At 51.3% G+C, this 22,488-nt stretch overlaps 1 protein-coding gene across 2 annotated transcripts in view; it reads right to left on the bottom strand.

Moving 5' to 3' along the window:
- Positions 1–22,488, bottom strand: part of COL5A1 (collagen type V alpha 1 chain) — a 131,794-nt gene that overhangs the window by 16,563 nt on the left and 92,743 nt on the right. For both annotated transcript variants that reach the window (XM_061352391.1, XM_061352390.1), the window contains exons 28-51: positions 21,843–21,887; positions 20,687–20,740; positions 20,480–20,587; positions 19,830–19,883; positions 18,207–18,260; positions 14,085–14,129; positions 13,748–13,801; positions 12,881–12,925; positions 12,232–12,285; positions 11,612–11,665; positions 8,256–8,309; positions 6,676–6,783; positions 6,405–6,494; positions 6,260–6,313; positions 5,537–5,644; positions 3,882–3,989; positions 3,336–3,389; positions 2,672–2,725; positions 2,368–2,475; positions 2,236–2,289; positions 2,038–2,145; positions 1,900–1,953; positions 1,410–1,517; positions 28–81 (exon numbers count right to left, since the gene is read on the bottom strand). In XM_061352391.1, the coding sequence (XP_061208375.1) occupies positions 28–81; positions 1,410–1,517; positions 1,900–1,953; positions 2,038–2,145; positions 2,236–2,289; positions 2,368–2,475; positions 2,672–2,725; positions 3,336–3,389; positions 3,882–3,989; positions 5,537–5,644; positions 6,260–6,313; positions 6,405–6,494; positions 6,676–6,783; positions 8,256–8,309; positions 11,612–11,665; positions 12,232–12,285; positions 12,881–12,925; positions 13,748–13,801; positions 14,085–14,129; positions 18,207–18,260; positions 19,830–19,883; positions 20,480–20,587; positions 20,687–20,740; positions 21,843–21,887 (1,683 nt within the window). The remainder of the gene's footprint in view (positions 1–27; positions 82–1,409; positions 1,518–1,899; positions 1,954–2,037; positions 2,146–2,235; positions 2,290–2,367; positions 2,476–2,671; positions 2,726–3,335; positions 3,390–3,881; positions 3,990–5,536; positions 5,645–6,259; positions 6,314–6,404; positions 6,495–6,675; positions 6,784–8,255; positions 8,310–11,611; positions 11,666–12,231; positions 12,286–12,880; positions 12,926–13,747; positions 13,802–14,084; positions 14,130–18,206; positions 18,261–19,829; positions 19,884–20,479; positions 20,588–20,686; positions 20,741–21,842; positions 21,888–22,488) is intronic.

The raw sequence follows: 22,488 nt of genomic DNA, 5'->3' as shown, positions 1-22,488 counted from the left end.
CTGCCCTTCTGTGAGATGGACACTTACAGCTGGACCAGGCTCTCCAGGAGGACCGGGGTCACCAGGGAAACCAACCGGACCCTGCGGAGAGAGAAGAGGGATATCCCCAAGTCAGAGCTTGCATCTGGAGCACTGTGGAGCACTAGTGCCTGTGACCCCAGTGACAACACAGGGAGTCACCCTATGGAGCAAAGCCCCAGTTCTCCACCCTCCAACACATCCCATCTTTGCACCTTCAGTGACTTCATCTTGTCCCAGCCACCAGCTGAGCTCTGCATCAGGCAAAGCCAAGGCAACACTCGGAGCTTCATTTGGTCTTGCATAAATACATTGGACAAATGACAGCAAAATCCTTGCAGCTTTGGGGAATGTGCAGGTGAGATCATCTTGCTTTTTGCTTACTACATGATGCTGGTCTCTGCATGATCACAGGAAGATCCCCTCGAGGCATTTAATGACTAAAACACTTCACCATTCTTCTCCATGCAATGTCTACTGTTTACTTCAAACGACCCCGAGACCAGTGTTCAGACAATAGGCTTCAGGCAGTAATGTGATGTCCCCAAAGCCCATCTGTTGAGAGTGATGATTGACTTTCCTGCCTCCTCTGCTTATCACAGCAGACATTTCTTCAGCAGGCAAGCATCAAAGAAGCTGGCATGATAAATACTGTACCATTGTCATCTGGTATAAATCAGTATAGCTCTACTGGCTTCACTAGAGCTACAGCAATCAGCATCAACAGGGATCTGCCTTACACGCACAACTCCCAAATTCACATAAATCTCCTCCACACTGTTTCAGAAGCTTCGTTCTGGTGCAGTGGGCCTTGGAAATGCATAAGCTCAAGCGCAAAGTGAATCTACTGCAGGCTCACCATAGGGGTGAGCTTTATGACAGCCTGCAAAAAGAACCAATCATTCAAGTGACAGGACAAGGGGCAATGGGTTAAAACTGAAACAGGGGAAGTTTAGATTGGATATAAGGAGGAAATTCTTTCTTGTGAGGGTGGTGAGGCACTGGAATGGGTGCCCAGGGAGGCTGTGAATGCTCCATCCCTGGCAGTGTTCAAGGCCAGGTTGGACAAGGCCTTGGGTGATATGGTTTAGTGTGAGGTGTCCCTGCTCATGGCTGGGGGGTTGGAACTGGATGATCTTAAGGTCCTTTCCAACCCTAACCATTCTATGATTCTATGATTCTAAGTGCTGCTGGAAGACGAGGTACAGCTGGGTCTTCTCCTCACTAGCACCCTAAAGAAGGGGATCAGTATCATGTATCATTGGAGGAGCAATTCTGTGGCTGGTCAACTGTCTCAGATATCCACAAAGATCTCTGGAAAACACCTTTTCATGCAGAAATCTCTGCTGGGCAAGACAAGGGAGCACTGCTTGGGCAGGAGGGGTACTTACAGGGCTGCCTTTGGGACCATCATCGCCTGGGGGACCTTTGGGGCCAGGTGGACCAGCAGCACCAGAGGGACCTGCTTCCCCTTTTTCACCTCTTTCACCTTTAGGACCCTGTAAAGGAAAAAGGGTGTTTCTATTTTCCAGGAAACCAAGTTACCGATCCCTAACTCCTCTTTGGATCAATTCTGAGAAAGAAGCTTTATTTGTATCTCAGAGCACGAGAACATGATTTAGCAGTCCCTTCCCACGAAGGCTGAATGGTGTTCATGATGTTCAGCCGTGGGTAGCCCATGTTCGGTGACTAAACGTTACACTATAAATACCCAGGAACATGGTGATGTGTCACCCAATACCCAGACCGAGAACAGGACTGGTTCAGCCCCTGCAGCCGAATCCAGGCCTCTCCTACACCCCTTAACCAGCTCTTCAGAGGGCCACCCGTGAAGAAAAGCTCTTCTCCATCAGAGCAAGAGCCGCCCTGTAGTGTCCTTACCGGGAGGCCAACCTCGCCGGGAAGACCAGGCTCACCAGATTCACCAGGCTCACCCTGCAGAGGGGAAAAGAGGATGAGCAAACCTGAGGTTACTGACCCAGCAAAGCCGCACTCAGGCTCCCCTGGATGCTTTTTTACCTTCTCTCCTACTGCACCAGGATTTCCTATTCCCCCAGGAGGACCCTGTGGACCATCTGCTCCTGGTGGTCCCGAGGGACCTCTGGGTCCAGGTGGGCCTGGTGGGCCCTGAGAGAGAAAGGGGAGACAGATTTAAGACACATTTCTTGGAGCAACGTCTGTGCCAGTGACAAGCAGAGAAGTACAAAAGCATCTCACCATCTGCCCAACATCACCCGTTTCTCCCTTCTCGCCAGGTGGTCCAGGCAAGCCCTGTGGAGGGGATGAGGTTGAGCTGTGAACATCTCAGGTGGAGCCCCAGCTCTCATCACCCTTGATGCTGCAATTTACCTGCAAGCCCACCGGGCCAGGGGGACCAGGGAAACCTCGGGGTCCTTCATCACCTTTCTGACCAAAGAGGCCTTGCTGCCCTCTGGGACCTGGCTCTCCATCAGCACCCTAAGAGGAAAGGGTCTAGCACAGCTTAGCAAGGACATGAGACAGATGCAAAGCCCCATCCCCACCGCCTCCTTCTGCTGCCAGTGGTAATGCCCCTCGCATCACCAGCATCAGGCAGGCACTGCCAATCCCTGCAGTGCTTCCCAGGGGATTTCATAGTTAGAAAGGGGATTTCTGCTAACGGGACAATACTCACAGCGGGGCCGGGCTGACCGATCGGACCCTGTGGGCCAGTGGGCCCCGGTGGACCCTGTCATGAAACAGAAGAGCAACATCAGCATTGGGAGCTCAGAGTAAAAAGACCTCACCTGGGAAAGGCGATGCCCTTCAGGACAACCTCCATTTAATGTGCATTAATTCCCAAAACAGAGGGAGGGAACAGAGCCAGGTCTCCCCAGACACACCAGCATTCCCCAGCCCTGGTGCCAGTGGCACGGCAGACACATCTAAATGTGTTTTTTCTCCAGCAAAACACTATCACACCACTCAGCTCTATCTAGATACTTAAAGTGTCATTTATCATCCCCTGGCTCAGAGCAGTGCATAAAGGGTGCCTGAGAGTGCTGGAGACAACCAGAAAAGGGGGTACAGCCCCACTCCTGACTTGAATGGCAGGAGCTGCTCATGGTATTTACACAGTACAGGGGGACACGGGAACACCTCAGTGTGTTCCTGGGAGCTGCAGGCTCACACCTCAGGTCCTCCCTCTTTTTTCCATCGTGTGGGTATTTGATGAAGCAAAGGAGAAGACAAAGCGATGACAGAAAGGAATGAAATCGGTATTTTCTGTTTCCAGCAGGTCCCACACCAGAGCCACGCTCCTCCAGGGAAGCAGCTTTGGCAGCATCCACCCCACTCACCTGCTCCCCCTTGTCGCCCTTGCTGCCCTTCTGCCCGGGCTCCCCGATCTCGCCCTGCCGGGTACAAAGGGACACAGTTAGCTCACCCAGTGACCACTTCCATATCCCAGCATTCAAGCTGTTTGTCCGCATCCCTCATCCCAGAGACCCCACGCCAATACCCCAGAATGTTCTAAAAGAAGCCAGAGATTTGGACACTCGTGGTGTACCCTAAAATGTTCTGCAGCTGCCACACAATGCGAGAACCACCGTGTTGCAGCCCTTGTCAGCAGTGATGGGTGATTCATCCCAGAGTCCTCCACACTGGAGGGGCTTAATTAGTGAGTGAGGGAAGGTAATTAACTGGGAAAGGCCAGGCACCTGTGGGCAGGGTGCCCCCTCCAGGCTTTGGGGGGGTGATGGGTTTCTGCCCATCATCAAGAGATACCCTTTGGGTGATGGCCAGCAGCACACCCAACCCACTGATGGAGGCAGCATGGGGGCAATGGGGCACATCACCCAGGTCCTTCCCAGAGCGACCCTGGCAGCAGGAGCTGCTCCTCCCACCTTGTCTCCATCCTCGCCGGGGGGGCCGACAGGACCTGCTGGACCCGGCAGTCCCACTGGGCCCTGGATGCCATCCCGGCCAGCCGGCCCCTGGGGACCCTTCTCGCCCTGGAAGCAGAACAAGCAGCAGGTCACACAGAGCTCTCCTCCAACCAACCCATCCCATCGATGTTTTATTCAGCTGCTAGTGACCCCTGACTGCATGGACATAGCAGAACTGGTTTTTCACTGATATTTCATCAGCCTCTGTGCTCGCTGTCTGCAACAAGACAAAATATCCATCTTGAGAGATAAAGAAAGAACAAACATATCTAAATGGTGAATACCCAGATCAGAGCTGCAATTTCACCGCCAGAGCAATATACCCAGATTTAATCTCAAGCCTCTGCATCTCTCTCTGGATGACAAACAAGACCCCAAGTAATTTATGTTCTCACAAGCCAGTTTTTACTGATTCTGGCCCCAGCACTCCCTGCCTACTCCCTCCTTGGCTGAACCCCAGCTAATGGGGGTTTCTGCTTGGACATCTACTCGTGCTCCTCAGCCTGAGCCTTCAACCACATTTGTTTGTTTTATACCAACTGAAGAGTGAATATTTTTTGGTTTCCTCATACATAATTTAATTGCATCTGAATCCTGGGTGCTCTCTTCTGAATAATTAGATGCCACACAAATTGCCCATTCATCTGTGCACTGATACATCACATAGGTACTTGGCAGGACAGATGTTCAGAGAGCTGATTCACCAGGAAATTCTTGCCTCTGGACTAGCTGCTGGGGTTTATAATAAGCAAATACGAGATACAGTGGCTGATAAACACTTTAGATGACAACAATCACTGCAAGTGTCCTCATGTAGTCTGGAGCACCTGATGCCAGTGTCTGCTCCTTTCGCTGGCTCTGAAAGCTGAGCTCATGTCTGAGGCATCACAGCAGTCCCTGCAGAGCCCCTTGGGTGTGAGCTGGGGTCCGGTGCTGTGCTCTCCAGGGACAGAAGGCTCGTCCCAGCCCACCCCCTCCTGCCGCACGTGGCATCTCACGCGCGAGCCTGGAAGCGGAAGACGTGCGAGCTTGCGCGGGCTGATGGTGAACGCTCCGGAGAGGGACCATATGGCAGGGCTCAGGCAGGCTCTGCACGAGCGGCTCTGCCCACAGGCGGGATGCCTGGGAATGAGAACCCAGCAGCCCAGGAAACGGAGCTGAAACCTCCACAGCACCTCCCTGTGCTGCCCCTCAACCGGGGCAGAACGGGGATCAGGATGGCTTTGGGTTCAATGGGAACTGCTGCTGCCATTGCATCCCTGAAAGCAGTGGGGGGCTTGGCTCACTGCTCTGCCCGGAGGCAGGTCCCTGGGCTGTTTGTCACTAGGAAGTCACAGAGCTGTCACTTCACCTGCTCAGTCCTCATCCCTTTTCATTGCCTGGAGATATCCCAGTTCCTGGGGTCACAGCCAGTTTTGATAGCACAGGTGCCACAAACAGGGCAGCTGAGCAGCTGACATCCAGTGGGTTGATGCACCCAAGATGAGAAAATTCCCTTCTAATCAAACTCCTCCTTTTTTTATACACCAACCCCAAGGACTCTCCATGCTCAGCTTCCTGCCGTACACATTTCTGTCTGACCCACAGCTGTTTATCTTTATACTGGTACTTACTGGAGCTCCCTTTTCACCTGCAGGTCCTGGCGGTCCCTGGGGACCAGGTCGCCCTGGTAAGCCAATCGGGCCAGCTGATCCTGCGGGACCACGCTCACCAGGAGAGCCCTGTTCAGAGAAGGAAGAAAGGAAGCATTAACTGGAGTACTGAGCTTCACCTATACACAGACAGAAAGAAATCCAGCAGTCCGATGCTGCAAATGCATTGTCAGGAGGTGAGCACATTTGATGGTGTCGTGGTACCATCAGCCTAAGGGATCTTGCAGAACTTTTATTAACTAAAATCGCTGGAAGGGCTGGGCTCTCCCCTGGATGGTGCCAGGAGCTCAGTTCCTGGGGGCTCATTATCACCTTGGAACAAGAGCATGAGCAGCTTCATGGCCAGTGCAGCAGGGAGGGTTGGATGATGAGTATTTTCTTGTAGGAGGGCTGCACTGAGCATGACTCTTAAGTGGGGACAACTTGCAGAGGTGACTTAGAGGCAAAATTCTCCATGTCCTGAATCGCCGCTGCTCCCTCAGCTTGTCACGTATGTTCACAGCTGATGCCATGGGATGGCTGAGCTATTACATACGTGTCTTGTAACACACAGCAATATCCAGCAAGTTGTTGGTTAGCACAAGGGAAATAACGGCGAAAGCTCCGAGCTGTGACTAACCCTCTGTTTCTACTTGCCAAGCTTGTAAATGTGTTAGTGGTGCCTGTAAGGGCAAGGATACTCACTGCTGGGCCGGGGGGGCCTGGGGGACCTTCGCTGCCTTTCAAGCCTGGAGCACCCTGGAGGAAGGAAAACAAAGTCACTCTGGGTGGTGGGTGCTGCACTCCCAGGCAGCTTTCCTTCTGGAAGGACCCAGCATCCTCTACTCACAATGGGGCCAGGGAGGCCTCTCTCCCCAGGGAAGCCTCGCAAGCCGGGGGGACCGTCCTTCCCTGGGAGGCCAGCAGGACCAGGGTCCCCCTGCAATGACAGTGATAGAGAGCTGAGGACCTGCAGGCTCCTCTCTCTGGGCTCAGGTTGTGATGAGACGCTGTGAAGCATCATCCTCATTTCTTATCCGAATCATCCCTCCCCATCTCTGGGAGACAGGCAGGCATCCAGCTTGTAAAGAGGGTGAATTCCATAGGATGCTCATCCCTACCTTGGTCCCTTCTTTTCCAGTGAGGCCAGGAAGACCTTGTTCACCTGGGGGACCTGGAGGACCTGGGTGTCCCCGCTCACCCATTGGTCCAGTCTCACCAGTTGGACCCTGCAGAAACAGAGATTAAGGAGAAGGTGGTTGGCATCAGCAGAACATCCCACGAAGGAAGAGATGTAGGCTATCAATTTAGTCCTCCAGGTTGCAGTGGGATGGAAAATGCTCCTTCCCTTAGTGCTCCTCTGCAGTGCCACCAGGAATCCCTGGAGAGATGCCTCCTTTGGCACCTAAAAGGACCTTGTTTTAGAATGAGTAACATGGCACCAGACAGACTAGCAGCACTGGGAACCTCTGGAATTAAAGTGTTCACATAAATGAGATTATTAGTACAACTGTTATGCTTAGGTTTTGGGGTTTTATAAATGAGAACTTAGCAAGCTCTCCACAATTGTACTGATTCCTCCTTCTATGGGGCATAAATAATGGATTAGGCTTGTACTACACAGCAATTACCGACTGCCTCTGCGCTACGCTCGGGCACTAATGGTGACAAGTGTAACATAAGGCCCAGTGCCTGAGGTCCCCAAGTGACCTGTTGTGGGGGAGGACAAAAGCCACATGCACCACTCTGTAACGTCCCTGCATGCTGATATCCTCTGGGACAAGGGTTGTAATTCCTGTCACGCTGCAGGGTGCCACTTAGTGTAAGCAGAGTGATAACACTGCAATCGCTCGGCATCCACAGATCACACTAACTGCGTGCAGCAGAGCCAAATAAAATTGCCATAGAACCTAATTTGCACTTGAGAAGACAGACACAGTCGGCAGGGAATTGCCCCTCATCAGGGAATTTACAAATCAGGGGCTTTACACTGTCATTAGAGAGGACAAATTAATTACTTTCTCATTAAAGAGCAGCTTCCCCTGTAGCTCAGGGAAGACCCAGCCCAAAGCCAGTCCTTCTCAGCCTAGGACTGCCTACAGAACTGGTCCATGAGCCCTGCATCCCTGTGCTTAAGGGGTACAAATGCTGGTTGTGCAGTTACTGATTCCAGACTGCAGAGTCCTTTGTGACTGAAAGCAAACCAGCCCCACTTGGACAGAATGTGGCAGCACTTTACATTAGAGAGATGCATTTCTTCATAGCGACATGTAAGAGCACTCTTGCATCATGCTTACACCGCCCAGCAGCTGTCCAGCCCTTGGAGATCTCATTTACCTCTCTGGCTGCTTGAGGTCTTTTAGACTGGTTGTGTGTAGCTGGTCTCTCTCTCATCCTACACCAACATTACACCAGGAAAGCTTCATTAAGTTCACCTTATTTACACGTGTTTGTCTAAACACCATCCTAACGCCTCAGAACAAGGTGGGCTGGGACCCTCTGGGGTAATTTCACACCCTGGCCACGAATTCCAAAGCCATCCAGTGTGCTTTGATGTGACTTTGCCTTCCCTGGGAGAGGGGTCTCTGTGCTCTAAACCCCAAGGCTCCGGCAGCTCCAGCTGAACCATCAGAGCTGCAGGAGCCTGTTGTGCCGAACCAGTGAAGATGAGCTGGAGCAAGCATGAGCCTTTGTTTCTTACCTGAGGGCCTACGACACCAGGGGGTCCTGGGGGGCCAGTCTTGCCTTGGAAACCCTGTTAGAGAAAGGTAAAAGAGAAAGAGATGACACCTCTGCCAAGGAGTGCTCCAGCGAGGTCCCAGGCTGCACCCGACTGCTCCTCTGGGGAGACACTCATGGGGAATGGGGGGGACACCGAAGACAAAGCGAGAAATCCAACAGAAGGTGGAGAATTGTCTTTGTGCATGTACCCAGGGGGGAAACAGAGGAAGGAGAAGGGATTCTCAAAGCTCAGCTCTGTTGTTTTGATGGAGCTACTGTGGTTTGGCTGAAGGACTGGCCATACATATATATGCTGCGTTCATAAACCCTGCACAGGAAACTGCTATTCACAAGCCAGGGTGAGTCTCTTCATGCTGAGCCACTTCCCTCCTGCTGCTCCTGTTCTGGTGCTGGCTTAGGCTCAGCTCTGCTTTAGGCTGAGCTCGCAGGAGCTCAGAGGCTGGGTGCCCACCTCCTGATACCCCGGCCCACCAGCCTGGGGTGGGTGAATCTTCATTGCCTTCACCATCTCTGGAGAGAAACTGCCAATGCGCTTCTCTCCAAAGGCTGATGAGTGGCAGAGCCTGCAGTACTCACAGTGACATTTGAAGAGTGACAATAACCAGCTCTCACCACAGCACTTGTTTAGCTCTCCTAAGCCACTCTTTAAAAAGCACATTAATTATCATTCCTACTCTAGCATGCTGACAAGCTTGAGAAATGGCATTTAGGGCACACAGGCTATTTTCTCATCGCCACAAAAGAAGATCAGATAAATCCCAAGCCAATGGTAATGTATCACGCTAAGAAACCTTCTCTGTGTTATTCTAGCTGTCTGCACATCACAGAAAGTGTTCTGTCATTGATGGGGAACTGGCAAAACGTCTTTGTGAAATGAATGTACAATTTAGACTCTTATCGCGGACAAATACCGTGCAGGACTTCCCCTAGGAATCTGAAGAAAGGGGTTTCCTTTTATCCTGCTTGAGCCTTGGGCACAGGGTCTTTAGAATCTGTCATGGGGGTTTTCATTGAGCCAATCTTTATAATCTTATATGGCCAAATATTTCAGCATCCTTCAGCATGCCTATTCGATACTAACCGAAAAGTAATATAAAGGGAAGTATTTGACACACAGATTTCAGGTCTAGGTTTCCCTGCATGAAGGCACAGTGCCCTGACAAGGCCGCTGATGTGGGAATGGTATTTAATTTGGTTTTATGCACTGTGAAAGAAAAGGGAGACAGAAAAAGGGGACTTGGCTGCCTGGATGTGCATGTCTGTGTGCGCCCAGGAGGATGCAGGGACAGCGATCCCTGCATCATGGCAGACGAAGAGAAGTTTTGTTTTTCCCAATGATTTGCCTGTGATGGACAAGCAATAACTGAAGGAAGCTACTAGGGAGCACTTTCAGACCCCAGATAATTGAATTCTTCATTCTCCATCCATATTCATGCAGCCTTGGGGGCTGATACTCTATTCCCAAAAGCTGATAACGGCAGACATAAGGGAAGTTTTTACTGCTTCTTCCAATTGGAATGTAGGCGTCCTGGATCTCATGGATAACTCAGGGAAGGAAGACTAAATGTCACAGTCAGGCTGTGGCAGGCGAAAACTCTTCACTTTCAAGTTAATCCTGACCTGAGGGCTCTGTGTTCAAAAATACCACAACCACTGCCTTAAAGTCGGTCTTATGGAGTGTAACTGCATCTCGGGTGATGCGCTGAGCAGGCTTTGCATTGCCTTGCTTAGCAAATGCCAGGCAAGTTAATTAAATTGTTGTGCGATAAGCTGAGGGGAAAAACCGCATCATGTGCAAAGCCTTTTGGATGCTCATTTGCTCAGAAAGGCTCTGGAGGAAAAGGCAAAGCTGAGTAGAGGAAACTGGGGGGGGTCTCCTGTAAAATAAACACAGAACAAAGAGTCTATGTGCTACCATGCAGCATGCAGTGCTGGGGAGAGGGACATCCCCAGACTGGGAGTGAGCTGGACTGTAAACAGCCCGGGAACAAAAGCAAACATCCCCAGAAATACCAAACAGGAAGATGCTGATCCCTGCATGCAGAGGAGACAGGGCAGAAGGGTCATTTTTGCTCAGGGTATCCTTCAAGCCAAAAAAGATGCAGGAGACAGACCACCAGACACACAACAGCCAGGGTATCATACCTTCCACATGCCTCATCGTTCTCCCTTGGTGAGAAACAATGATTACATCTGTGCAACAAAACCTTTTAAAATGGACAAAGCAGGATGGGTATGACCGCGAGGAGCAGCCAGGAGCTGCTCCAGGGCTACAGCAAGGGGTTATTGCTGGGGGGGCTTAGCAAACCTCAGTGAGGCTCTGGCTAAAAGGCAGTGTCAGCAGGGATGCTCTTACTCAGGTGCTGAGGCAGCGGCTGCAGGAACCAGGGTGGACCAAAAAACTAGAGCAAAACCCTTGCACCCCTCATCTCAGCCAGGAGTTGTCTTCCTCTCACAAGCATGGCCAAAACTGGTCTGTTAACTCCTCTGCAACAGTTCTGGGTGTTGGCCACATGGTGCATCAAGAGATGAGAAGTGTTTATTTCTCCTCATTGAATGTTCCAGAGAGAACAAAACTGCCCCTGACCTAACACAGCTGGGTTCAGAAAGCTTGTGAAGGATGGAGCCTGTCTCACATTAAAAAACCTCTGCTATCACAGCCCTAGAGTTAAGTCTCTGGCATAGAGATGTAAAACCTCCCCATCTCCAAAGGACAGAGTGGGCAATAAGGCATAGACTTCACCATAGCACTCCCAAGAGCATCAGCACAGCCTCCCCCTTGGGAGAGCAAAGGGACAAGTGCTTCAGCAAGTCCTTGGGGTACCAAGCCCGGACATGGGGCTCATCAACCACTCCCAGCTTCTCCTCCTCAGGAAAACAAGAGCCACACAGTGCTGGCCCGTGCTGGTGCTGACCCTGACTCAACCCCAGCCAACATCTGGCACCTTGTGAGGAGCTGCCCCTTGCACTTATGATGACAGAAACCCAACTGCTGCTGATGCCGGTCACCAGCATCACTACATCTCTGCTCACAACTTCTCCATGCATGATGCACGTGTTGACCTCTATGATTTACTGAAGGGACCAGAGAGGAGTTGGTGCGCAGCCTCCAGATAAACCATCATTAGACCGACCTGTCCTGCTCAGAAGAGGGTTGCTTCCCATAGACCACCCCATGCAGCTGGAGAGACACAGACCTTCAGGGAAACCAAACGTGTGGCCCCATCTCCCCAGCTGCACAGAAGGGTTTAGAGAAACCAGCCGGCAAGACGAGACTCAGGACTAATGATCTGCCCGAAGGGTTTGGCTACTTACGGTCTCTCCTCTCTGTCCGGGGTGACCAGGCAATCCATCCTTCCCAGGAGGACCCTACAGCAGAAAACCAGCGTGAGAAGGAACATCACTAAGTGCTCAGTAGTCAAAGTGTGTAAGGACTGAATCAAACCTGCTCACCTCCTTGCATTAGTTTCCATCTGTTTTAGAGTGAAATGGAGGTACCAGAACCCTAGAAGATACATCCCTTTCCCACACAGCTCCCAAAGCAGAGCTTTATCTTGGAGGTCCAGAGCAGGAGCGAGATGCTCATCACAGGGAAGGAAATCACTCCAGAAAGGGTTCTGAGGTCCCCACCAGTGTGTAATGTTGCAGAGACAGAAGTGTTACTCTGTTGTGCTGTTCCCCCGAACACAGGGAAAATGCAGAACAGAGCAACCATGAAGGATCCCAGCGATATTGAGTCATTAGGAAATGAACATTTATAATCAGCCGCAATTTACTCGGCTATTTAAAATCTTAAAGCGCGGGGTTATTATCCTGATGTCTCAGTAATGCCTCTTATTGGGTACGTCATGAAGCTGAGCTGGCACAGCCCAGCACAGCTGGATGGGAAAGACTTGATGTATTTCTTTGCATGCTCTACAAAGAGAGGTACTTACAGGGGGGCCTTTTGGTCCAGGAAACCCAGTCGGTCCTTGAGGCCCTGGTGGTCCCTGAGAAGCAAAACAAGCCAGAAAACAAGGTGAAGGAACCTATAATGCTTTGCTATGAAATCCTAGCTCTGTGTGAACAGCATGTGAGCTCAAGACATGGGAAATCAGCTACTTCTGCCACAAATAAATGCCCCAAATTGTGAGGCCATCCCTGGTAAAGAATGCATGGAGAGATGTGACCCATCAGGCATATTGGACTGAGTGGCCTGTCCCAGCTGCAAAAACCACTGCAAACATGAAAAGGGCTTTCAACCACTTCATGCCTTTCCCTCCCACTGCTATGGAAAACAGGTCTTCCCCCATCCCAGCTCAAGTGAGAGCACCTGCAGTATTTCCCACCTATGGTACTGTAATGTGGAGAACGCAGCACGAGGTTCCCAAGGACCATCTCCTCCAGCCCAGGGCTGCTCAACACCCACAGGTGACTTCTCCCTTTCCCAATGGAGCAATGCTTACAGAGGACACCAAGGTCCTACTCAAGCTCCTCCTTGCAGCTCCAATGAGCTGCCCACCCCTCTCTGCTCAACAGGGCACTTGGTAGGATGCAAACCCGCCTGAGCACTAAGTGCTGTTTACCCCCATCAGCTTGACTTACCCTTTCTCCAGGAGGTCCAGGGGGGCCATCACCACCAGAGTTGCCCTTTTGTGAATAAAGAAAAGAGCACCATTAAAAATACATGGCTCCCCATTGCAGCTGCTGTGCACAAAGACTTCAAATGGCACCGAGCCCCCCAGCCCCTCTCTAGTAATAATTCTGCCTCAGGAGCAGCATCCAATGACAACCAACCCGCTGCTCGTCCCCCCCATGCCAGTTAACCAGAACACAGGGAAGAGAGCATCAGTGAGCTCAGGACATTCCCACCACCTCCCAGCTCCCCTCCCAGAGATAAATGCTCCAAAGATTAGGAATTTATCAAGAATCCATGCCGACACAAAGCCCAGGCATTTACTTGTGCAGCCAGCAGCGTGGTAGCGACAACTCCTCCACACAAAGCTCTGCTTCCATACACCCGGTGACTGATGGTCACATATGGGGTGCCTGAAACCGGGTCTAGAACTGAGCACTGTTCTGCCCCTTGGCCCATGGCACAGCCTAAAGCCTCTATGGTGGTTCAAGCATTACTTAAACACTAGCACCAGGGCTGAAGGGAAGCATCAGTGGGTCGTAGGATTGGCAGGTCCCTATAGCATGGGGGTTCTCTCCCTTCCTTCTGGTTGCAATGGCCCTTCACTGGTGTATGTGCTTGATGTCCTGCTGAGACATGGTCAATGCATTTCTAGGACCTGCATGTGCTTTATGGTTAAGTTACAAGCCATTTGGCTGGGTGATGAAGCTCAGGAGGGCTCGGCTTTCAAAGTACAATGGAGAAAGGACAGAAGGGAAATAGAGAGCAACAAGCTCGACAGTCTCTTATACCAACACTTTTCAAAACAATTCCACCAGGCTTCTCCAAAACCTTACCTTTGGGCCAGGCTTCCCAGTGCTTCCCCTAGGGCCTCTTTCCCCACGTGGACCCTTGAAAAGACACAAAAGACAACATCTGGTACCCACAGCACTACACCGGGATCACCCAAGCATCAGTGGGTCATCCCACCAGCAGCAAAGAGCCTTCATCACTGCCTCCGGAGGTCAGAGGACTTTCACTGGTGAGACCCAGCCCTAGATCTCTGCATCCCCTCTGCTTAGCTTTAACTGATGTAGGTCAGATCCTACCCAGCAAGGACACAAATCAGATCCCACTTTCCCCTGGCCTTATCAAGCTTTCAAGTCACACAGGAATGAAGAAATGGGTTGTTACCGTTGGACCGCGCTGCCCCCTTGGACCTGGTTTGCCAGGTGTCCCCTGCAAGGAAGAAGAACTGGAGTTAGTGGCCAATATTGCAGGCTGAGCTCGCTGCAGATAAACCCCCAGGGAAAGCATCCTGAGTCCTTTAAAACACCTCAAAGACACTCAAAGATGACCATGTAGTCTTCTAAAAAGGCAGCAAGAAAGCTCTTCAACTCTGCCACCCCAAAAGCTGTCCTCCCTTTTCCCTCTGAGCTCACCCTGCTCCTGCCACAGGGAAGGGCTGGTCCTCAGCCTGGCCGGAAGCAGGGCAGGATGCACACATGGATGTGCACACATGGATGTGCACACGTGTTGCTAGATTGTGATGTTCAGTATTTAAGGAACGCCAGGAGCCGAGCAGGACTCCTGCTCTGAGCAGTTATTTTACACCACAGCAGCCAATTAAGCTGCCCCACATATTTACAGGCATTTCTTCATCTCTGTGAACTCTGTGCTAAACAAGTAATTGAAGACATTGTTTTGCAGCAGCGACAGAGCATCAGGCTCATGAGATGTGACAGACACGCTCAGCATCCTGTAATGGGGGACTCTGATTGAGTCTGACAGAAGAAAGACAGAGATGGCTGTGTCCTCAGTCTGGCAGCACGATAAGCTCCATTACCCTGAGCCTGAAAGAAAATTAATGGCCTAGAGCCTGCTCCCTGAAAACACTATTTTGGCTCATGTCAAGCTACCACAATTCCCACAGGTTTAACCTCCTTCCTTTGGACCTGCAGTCCACAACTGCTGTCACCTGTTAAAGGAGGAGAAAACCTTGCTTTCTCTGCAAGGAACACAGGCAGCTTAAAATATCACTCACCACTTTCTGCCCTGAATCCATCATCTTGTAATCTCGCCTGCTCCTATTTGTGCTCATTAACCAGGCGAACATGAAACGGGCGCCGGGAAACTTTACAATCAACTTTCTTCAAGCTACTAAAATTAGTCCTGCTGAAGCCTCCTTGTTCTGCGGCTCCACTTAATAAACCCTGCAGGCATCCCTTCTTTAATGAATTACAGCAATCAGCTTCAGCTCCTCCACTTGGATTTCCTTTCGCTCCAGAGGCTAAGCTCGGAGCAGGTGGAGAGGAGCGTGTGCCACGTCCCCGCAGGTACCACAAACCCTCCTCTCCTCCTTCCTCTATTCTATTTTTAAGCAAAATCTTCCCCTGCTTATTGCTGTCATTAATCATGAACTGCTGCGAAGAATTTATACAGCACTGTCAATGTACACAGACCTATATTTTTCCAGCTGGGATACCGAGGGGAAGCATCTGAATTCCCATTATTTCCCAGGCACCCAAATAAATGGTTGTATTTCGGTCCCTCCACACCCCCCAGGCTCTGTCAGACGGGGCGAGCAGCAGATCTATTACCCCATCCTAATGGCAGGGGCCTATTAGCTCTAAAAATAAGACCACTTATTCACATCTAACTATTGATTTTATGACCAGGGTTTGCAAACATCCGAGCAGCTCCCTCGAGCCTGGCTGCGGGCACCGAGCAGCCACGACCTCAACTACCCTCATATCCAACAGGTCACACTTCTCTAACCCTCCAAGCAGCCTTCCCCCCCTCCATTTTTAACATCCCCAGCCCCTTTGTGCAGAAGCTGAGGTCTCGGGACCAGGGAGCTTTAGTGCTGTGGGTCCTGCCAGCACCAGACCTCAGGTGCCTGCTCTGCGTGGTTGGGCTCTTCTGCCTTTGGTTTTCACCTTTCTCCTTGTTACTTCAGGGAAGACTGCTTTTGCTGCTGAAACAATGAGCTGGAAAGCTTATTTCCATTCCTACATGGTGATTGTAAGGGAAACGTGGGATTCGGATTATTTTGGGCATCACTGTGCTGAATAGCACAATAGTAATACTGGTAAAAAGATGAACAAATGGGTTTTGCTGATTTCAGCTGCAAATTGAGTTACTCCACAGTCACTGGAGAAGCAAATGTTAGAATCTCTTTCTTGACTGTGTGTGGACATGCTCAAAAACATCAGCAATCGTTTAGTGGGCTCAGGAGAAGCAGAGGGAGATTTCTAGGAGGGAGAGAGCGTTCTTTGATTTATCAAGCCTAAATCAATGAGGCTTGAATTAAGTTGATGGTCTCCATTTGGTGTGACGCCGTGGGACCCCAGCTCAGTCTATTGTTCTGTATATAATTGCTTTTCACTTCTTTCATATTGGATACTTAGGAGAAAGGAAAATAAAAGGAGGATAGTAAATGAGTTCTTGAGCATCAGTATTTCTGCTATTTGTAAAAGATCTTCAAGCTGTCCCTTTCCTAACCAAGATATTTGTCTGTGAAAATCTCTCTCTCCCCTCTTCCACATACAAATACACTGCTAAAGCAAGCAAAAGCTGCTGGATCAGGTGTGAAACAGCAGAAATGGCCCAATTACACGTTGGAGAGAAAACAATAATTCACATTACCATAAACCAAAGCAACACGTTTCTGTTTGACAGAGGTGCCAGGTCGTGCTCCCCCTTAGGGGCAGGGGTGCCTCTCCCTGCTCCCCACACACAAACCCCCTCATTGCTCCCCACATTCCCATCTCCTTCCTTTCCACCAGGGATTTAGAGCTGCTGGTGGTGCTCTGGAGCCCAGCCAGGGACAGGGTCCCCCAGGCACCTCTCAGCTCCTGAGGTGGGACAACAGGAGCTTCCAACCTTGGAATACAAGGAAACCTTCCCAATTCCTAGACTGAGGAAGTGTGAGGCCTGCAGGTGTGCAGCCAAGTGCCCTCAGTGCCTCCTCCTAAGAGCACAAAGCTCACTTAGAAGCTGCTGATGTTTTGTCTTCTCTTTTCCTCCCTCGGTCCTGACATTGGTCCCCTTCCCAGCACCCCTGCTCCCCCCTCAGTCCCTCATCCTGCTGAACACTGCCAAAATTCAACCAGCCCAACCCTTGGGGTTTTCTCCAATCTCACAAACCACCAGCAGCCAGGTACCTGCCCCGCTCCCTGACAGGTTTCCCATCCCAGTAACTTGCCTCTCCATCCCACCAGCATCAAAGCAGCAGCTGGATGGAGAGGGATGGGGCTGCAGAGCAGCACATCTCCGCCCCGCTGCGGTGCTGAGGCCGTTTTACAGCACCCGAAAATCCAGCCCAAGGATGTTATTGGTGTACAGTTGATAAAGCGGGTGGTAATTACAGAGCTACAGTGAATTCAAGGCTGTTGTGGCAGCTGCTTTATTCACAGCTCCCTCCTCCCAGCCGGAGCTGAGGGAGGGATGGGGATGCTGCATTTTAGTTCAGAATGAGATGAAATTACTCAGGAGGGATGAAAAAGGGGGGGGTTGGATATAAACCAAATTTCAATGGCATGTTATTAATGCAGTGCAAAGTGATTTACACTTTCTGGGCTCCTATCAAACATGTCTGTTAGAAGTCATTTGTATTTAAATGAGAGTACAAAGGAAACTAATTCCACTCTCTCTTCTCACCCTCTCTTTCGTGAGCAGAGCTGGTGCAGAAGATGACTTCACATCTGCACTCTGAATCCCCCAATTCTTGTCAATTCTTCTGTCTTCCACGAAGGAAAACCACCACCAGTGCACTTAGACAATCCCTACTAGGAAGCAAAGTCTGTGGAGTGGGAGTGAGAGGTGGAGACAAGTCTGGAGGATGGAGCCCCCACATTTTAAGGGTGTCTATGAATTTAGAAGAGCTCTCATTAAAAGGAGAAACTTGTGAGACTGTTTCCAGTTACGCATTGTGAATCTCAAGTTGGGCTAAAGATGGCTCCTGCTGCTGCTGAACAGATTCAGCCATCTCCAGTAATTACTGGTAATTAAAATGCTCTTTGTGCCCTGAGCAAAGTCTGATGGCGCTGGAAGGATCCGGGTTTGGAGTCTCTTAAAATACCTTGAGGGAAAATGTATGGTGTTTCATTGGGAAGCTGCTGCCTGCAGCACTGGCTGGGTGCTACCAGCACTGGGAGCCTCCTGCTGGTCCTGGGATGACCCTCTTTGGGCAACCCCTTTGTGTGAGAGCAACCAGGGTACCAGCCCAGCAGCCACCCACAGCGGAGCATTCCCTGCATCCTGCCCAAGGACCTTTCCTTGGAGATGGAGGAAAATGAGCCCAGCAGCTCTTACCCGTGTGCCCTTCTCTCCGTTGGCTCCTGGGAATCCTGGGAAGCCGATGGAGCCCTTGGGAAAAGAGCAAAGAGAGAGTGAGTGGTTCAGGACAGTGCCAGGGGCAGCTCTGCCCATGCACACCAGGCACCCGCTGGCCTGGAATAACCCGCACCGAGCGCCCGCTGCCATCCACAGCTCCCAGGGCTGCTTGTATTAAACCCTCCTTTAGTAAAAACAAACCCAAAGACAGACCCGAGATGCCCTCAGAAACTGCATCTCATCCAAAAACAGCAGCAACAGAGGCCATGCCTCGCTCAGAGTCCCTGCGAAGGCCCAAGCCCTGGTTGTGCCGGGCACTCGGGAACAGGCAGCTCTTGTCTGGGAGCTCCTAAGTCTCCATGTTTCCCATAAAAATTTAACTCCTGCCTTGTTCCTTTGTGACGTGAGGCCTGGAGAGCTGCGGCCGCTGCTCTTGGAATAGGAATTGGGCAAAGAAACGGAAAATCCCCATCCCAGAGAGAAAAGGCAAATGAAAGCGTAACCCATCAGCACCACAACCAGGAACAACCTCCCGCAGATAATGATGGCTCCAGTGTTAAACAAGCCTGCTTGGGCTGGGCTTTTCCTCAAGCAATGCACATGAATAATAAAATATGATTCCTGATATAAAGCAGCTGATGAAAACCTGAGCTCCCAAAGCCCCCAGGGTGTCTAAAACCGGAGCTGCAGCCCCGGGCTCTGCAGTGGGATTCACAGTTCTCATTTAAAGGGCACGTTTGAAGCTGGCCCAGCTGAGGGTGGGTGTGCAGTAAAGGTGGGTGCAGATCTGCGAGTGGCAGGTTTATTTTCATTCCAGGGAGACCCTGATTCATCAGCTCTTCTCCTGGATTAATTACTTAACACTAGCTCAGATCTCTGAAGATGCTAAACAGAACGCAAGGAGGATTGTCACACGTACTACTAGCATGACAGCTCATATGGAGCCTGTTTACATCCCTCCCCAACGCTGTCCTGCACCCCCTCACATGCTGCAGCCCTGTCCCACCGCATCTCTTCCCACTGCTTCGCACAAGACTGAAGCGATGCAGAAGCCATCACTGACTTCACAGAATCCCAGACTGGTTTGGGTTAGAAGGGACTTAAAATTCACCCAGTTCTAACCTCCTGCCCCGGGCAGGGACCCCTTCCACTGGAGCAGCTTGCTCCAAGCCCCTGTGTCCAACCTGGCCTTGAGCACTGCCAGGGATGGGGCAGCCACAGCTTCTCTGGGCACCCTGTGCCAGCGCCTCAGCACCCTCCCAGTGAAGGATATGTAATACCTAACCTAAATCCCCCCTGTTTAAGTTTGAACCCATTCCCCATTGTCCTGTCCTTGCCTGCCCTTGTCAAAAACCCCTCTCCAACTCCCTTGTCAGCCCCTGCAGGTGTTCCCACCGGCGGAGGGCTGGGAGCTGGTTTTACCCCTGTATCAATCTGCCCTGCCTGGGTGGGAAGGAGGGACCCCCTGAGGTGGAGATGCTGCTGCTGCACCTTGCCCCATGACCGGGGCTGAGCCCTCAGCGTGGCTCCATCCCCTACCACAGCTCGGCCGGTGTCTGCTGTGCACCCCCTGCCCCCCCCAGACCGAACCCCCCGAGTTACCTTAGGGCCCTGCCTGCCCGGGTAGCCGGGCAGTCCTGGCACGCCGAGCTTCCCCTGGAACAGACACAAGTGGGTTAGCAAGAGCAAGGGAGACCTGGCGAGGGGCTTCAGAGCTGCACCAGCACAAAGGGGAGATGCCAAGTGCAGAGCAGCCAAGAACAGAACACATGATATGGGTGGAATAAAGCTGTTGGGGCACCACAAGCACCATCTGCCCTCCCTGGGGTAAACCAAGTGGGTCTGATGCAGAGTGAGCACCACAGATGCGTCGGGGACCTATTGGTTAATTTTTGCTCTCATTTTCAATGGGATGCATGCAGAGATCAGACTGGAGTCCAAGATATTCCAACTTTTCAATCTTTCTCCTCTGGTCTTGTTTTCAAGACATTGTACCCAAGCTGATATCACCAAAGGGACCAATATATCAACACGCTCAAGTCACGCTGCTGCAGTAAAAGCATCAGCCCTTGGTCTCCTCTGGTCTCTGTGTAGAACAACTCTTACCTCCTTCACACAAAGCTCCTGCAGCTCCTCTTCATTGCTCTGCCCTAAAATCCCCCCTCCCCATGCTGGGCACTGCCCCACCGCCCACCCAGGACACCCAAAGCAAAGCAGGGTTTACAGTGAAACGTCCCATGGTTGAGACTCACCTTCTCTCCAGCAGGACCAAGAGGACCAGGATCACCATTGGGGCCAGAGCGACCTTTGGGACCTTCAGGACCATCCTCACCCCGGGGGCCAGGAGGCCCAATTTCCCCCTGTTAATGACAAGACAAGTGTTGATGGGGCAGGCAGGTCCCAGACCCCATGGTTGTTGACAGCAGTACCCTCATGGCTGCAATCCATCACAGACTTACTCGGTCTCCTTTGATGCCCATATCCCCTTTGAAGCCAGGGAAGCCATCTTCACCCTAGATAGTGGAAAGGGGAAAACACAGTGTATAGATGAAAAGAGAGCAAAAAAAGCTTCTCTAGCCTCACTGTATGGCCCCTACCCAGGGAGGACAAGATTGGGTCCCTGCACTGCCCATCACACTGGCTTCTGTAAGCCTTTGGTGCACACAAATGAACATCAAAACCCAGCCAGGGCGTAACAGTGAGGTCCCAGAGGGGCCAGAGCAAGTATTCCCTACATCCTATCCTGGCTGCAAGTCAGGAGCACAGATCTGGCCCGATGTGACTGACACCGCTTCACCAGCGCCGAGACCCAAGCATCTCTGGAGTGCCACTGGGTTTGTTTTCACGGAGGATGTTTTACACCAGGCTTGGAGGCAACCTCCAGGACAGCCACAGTTATTTCTGTCAGGCAGGCAGATGTAATTGCAGAGCTCAAATCAATAATGCATTTCATCCTACAGCAAACCTCTGTAGGCAACGAAGACACAGCTCCCAGAAAGACTTCTGAGGTTTGGAAGGTCCCTGCCAGGATTCCCTAAGCTAAAACTGTGGCTGCGCTGACGGATCACTGCGGGCAGGAAGGAAGGAACATGGATCTGTTTATGGGACCAAGGAAGGCTTTTCTCCACCACCTGGCTTTTCTTCTGGGAGAAACAACTGCATCCTTGGGCACACAGGGATAGACTGAGCTGACTCTTATTGGCTTGGGGTTTACAAGCTGCCCCTGCACCACTGCCCTGCTGTAACACACCTCAAACCCTTCGCCCCACTCCATCACTCCAGCTCCAAATTCTGTCATGGGGAAATCATCCCAACACTGCCCCTGAGCTATACGTGATGGCTGGACACAGCAAACAGCTCAAATCCTGAGCACGTCAGGGAGGCTCAAGCACTCCCTGGTCCAAGCCAAGACGTGACAGAACATCACAGCAGGTCCCAGCATGCACCCTCTCCAAAATCAAAGAGGAGACCAGTCCTTTGGGTGCTCAGCCCCTGCTCCCCCGAGAGAAACCTTTTGTGCAGGATAAAAGTTCACAGGGAGCATCCTGAGGGACCAGCCTGCAAAACTGCTCAGAGGCCACAGAAAATCAATGCAAACATGCAGTGGTAACTCACCTTTTCACCTTTGGTGCCTTTCAATCCACGAACACCATCTGCTCCCTTGCAGGAGATAAAACAAGATGTTACACATGTATAGGTAAGCTTCAGAGTGAAGAATCATTAACCACAGTGATTTGTGCTTTCTGTGATGTTGACAATGGTATCTCTGCAAACTGTGATGTTTCTAACACATTGCTAATCAAATGCCAGATGCTGATGTCCGGCTGGTAACCAGTGAGTACCTTACAGTCACAGACTTGACTCGGTAGGTGGGGTTGGTGGTTTCTGCCCATTCCCTGCCCAGGAGTTACATTACCAGGGATAAAACTCACTATGAAGAGCTTTTCCAACAGCCCGTTCCCACAGATGCCTTGCCAACATGCTGAGACCACTCAAGCATTCGCACTAAAACCCATGCTCAAGTGTGCACAGGCACCTGGGAAGTGAATCCCCTTTACATTCTCTGAGCACATTGTCAGAGATCTCTGTGCTGTGCTGCAGCACTGCATCCAACACCCACCATCAAGGGTTAAGCCTAGCTATTTTCTTGCCATGCTTCTCATGTCTGTGTGTGCCCTGTCTTTTATAAAGCACATTTAGGGACCAAAACATGGAAAAAAGCAAAGGTAACATGACCAGTATGGGCATTCATGACATGGTG

The sequence above is a fragment of the Neopsephotus bourkii genome, unplaced genomic scaffold, assembly GCF_033783945.1.
Source record: "Neopsephotus bourkii isolate Nb327-2 ecotype Australia unplaced genomic scaffold, CSIRO-AGI_Nbou_v1 NB_659, whole genome shotgun sequence".
Lineage (NCBI taxonomy): Eukaryota > Metazoa > Chordata > Aves > Psittaciformes > Psittacidae > Neopsephotus > Neopsephotus bourkii.
Note: the sequence above shows the minus strand (reverse complement) of the source record. Positions and strands in the feature narration are given on the sequence as shown.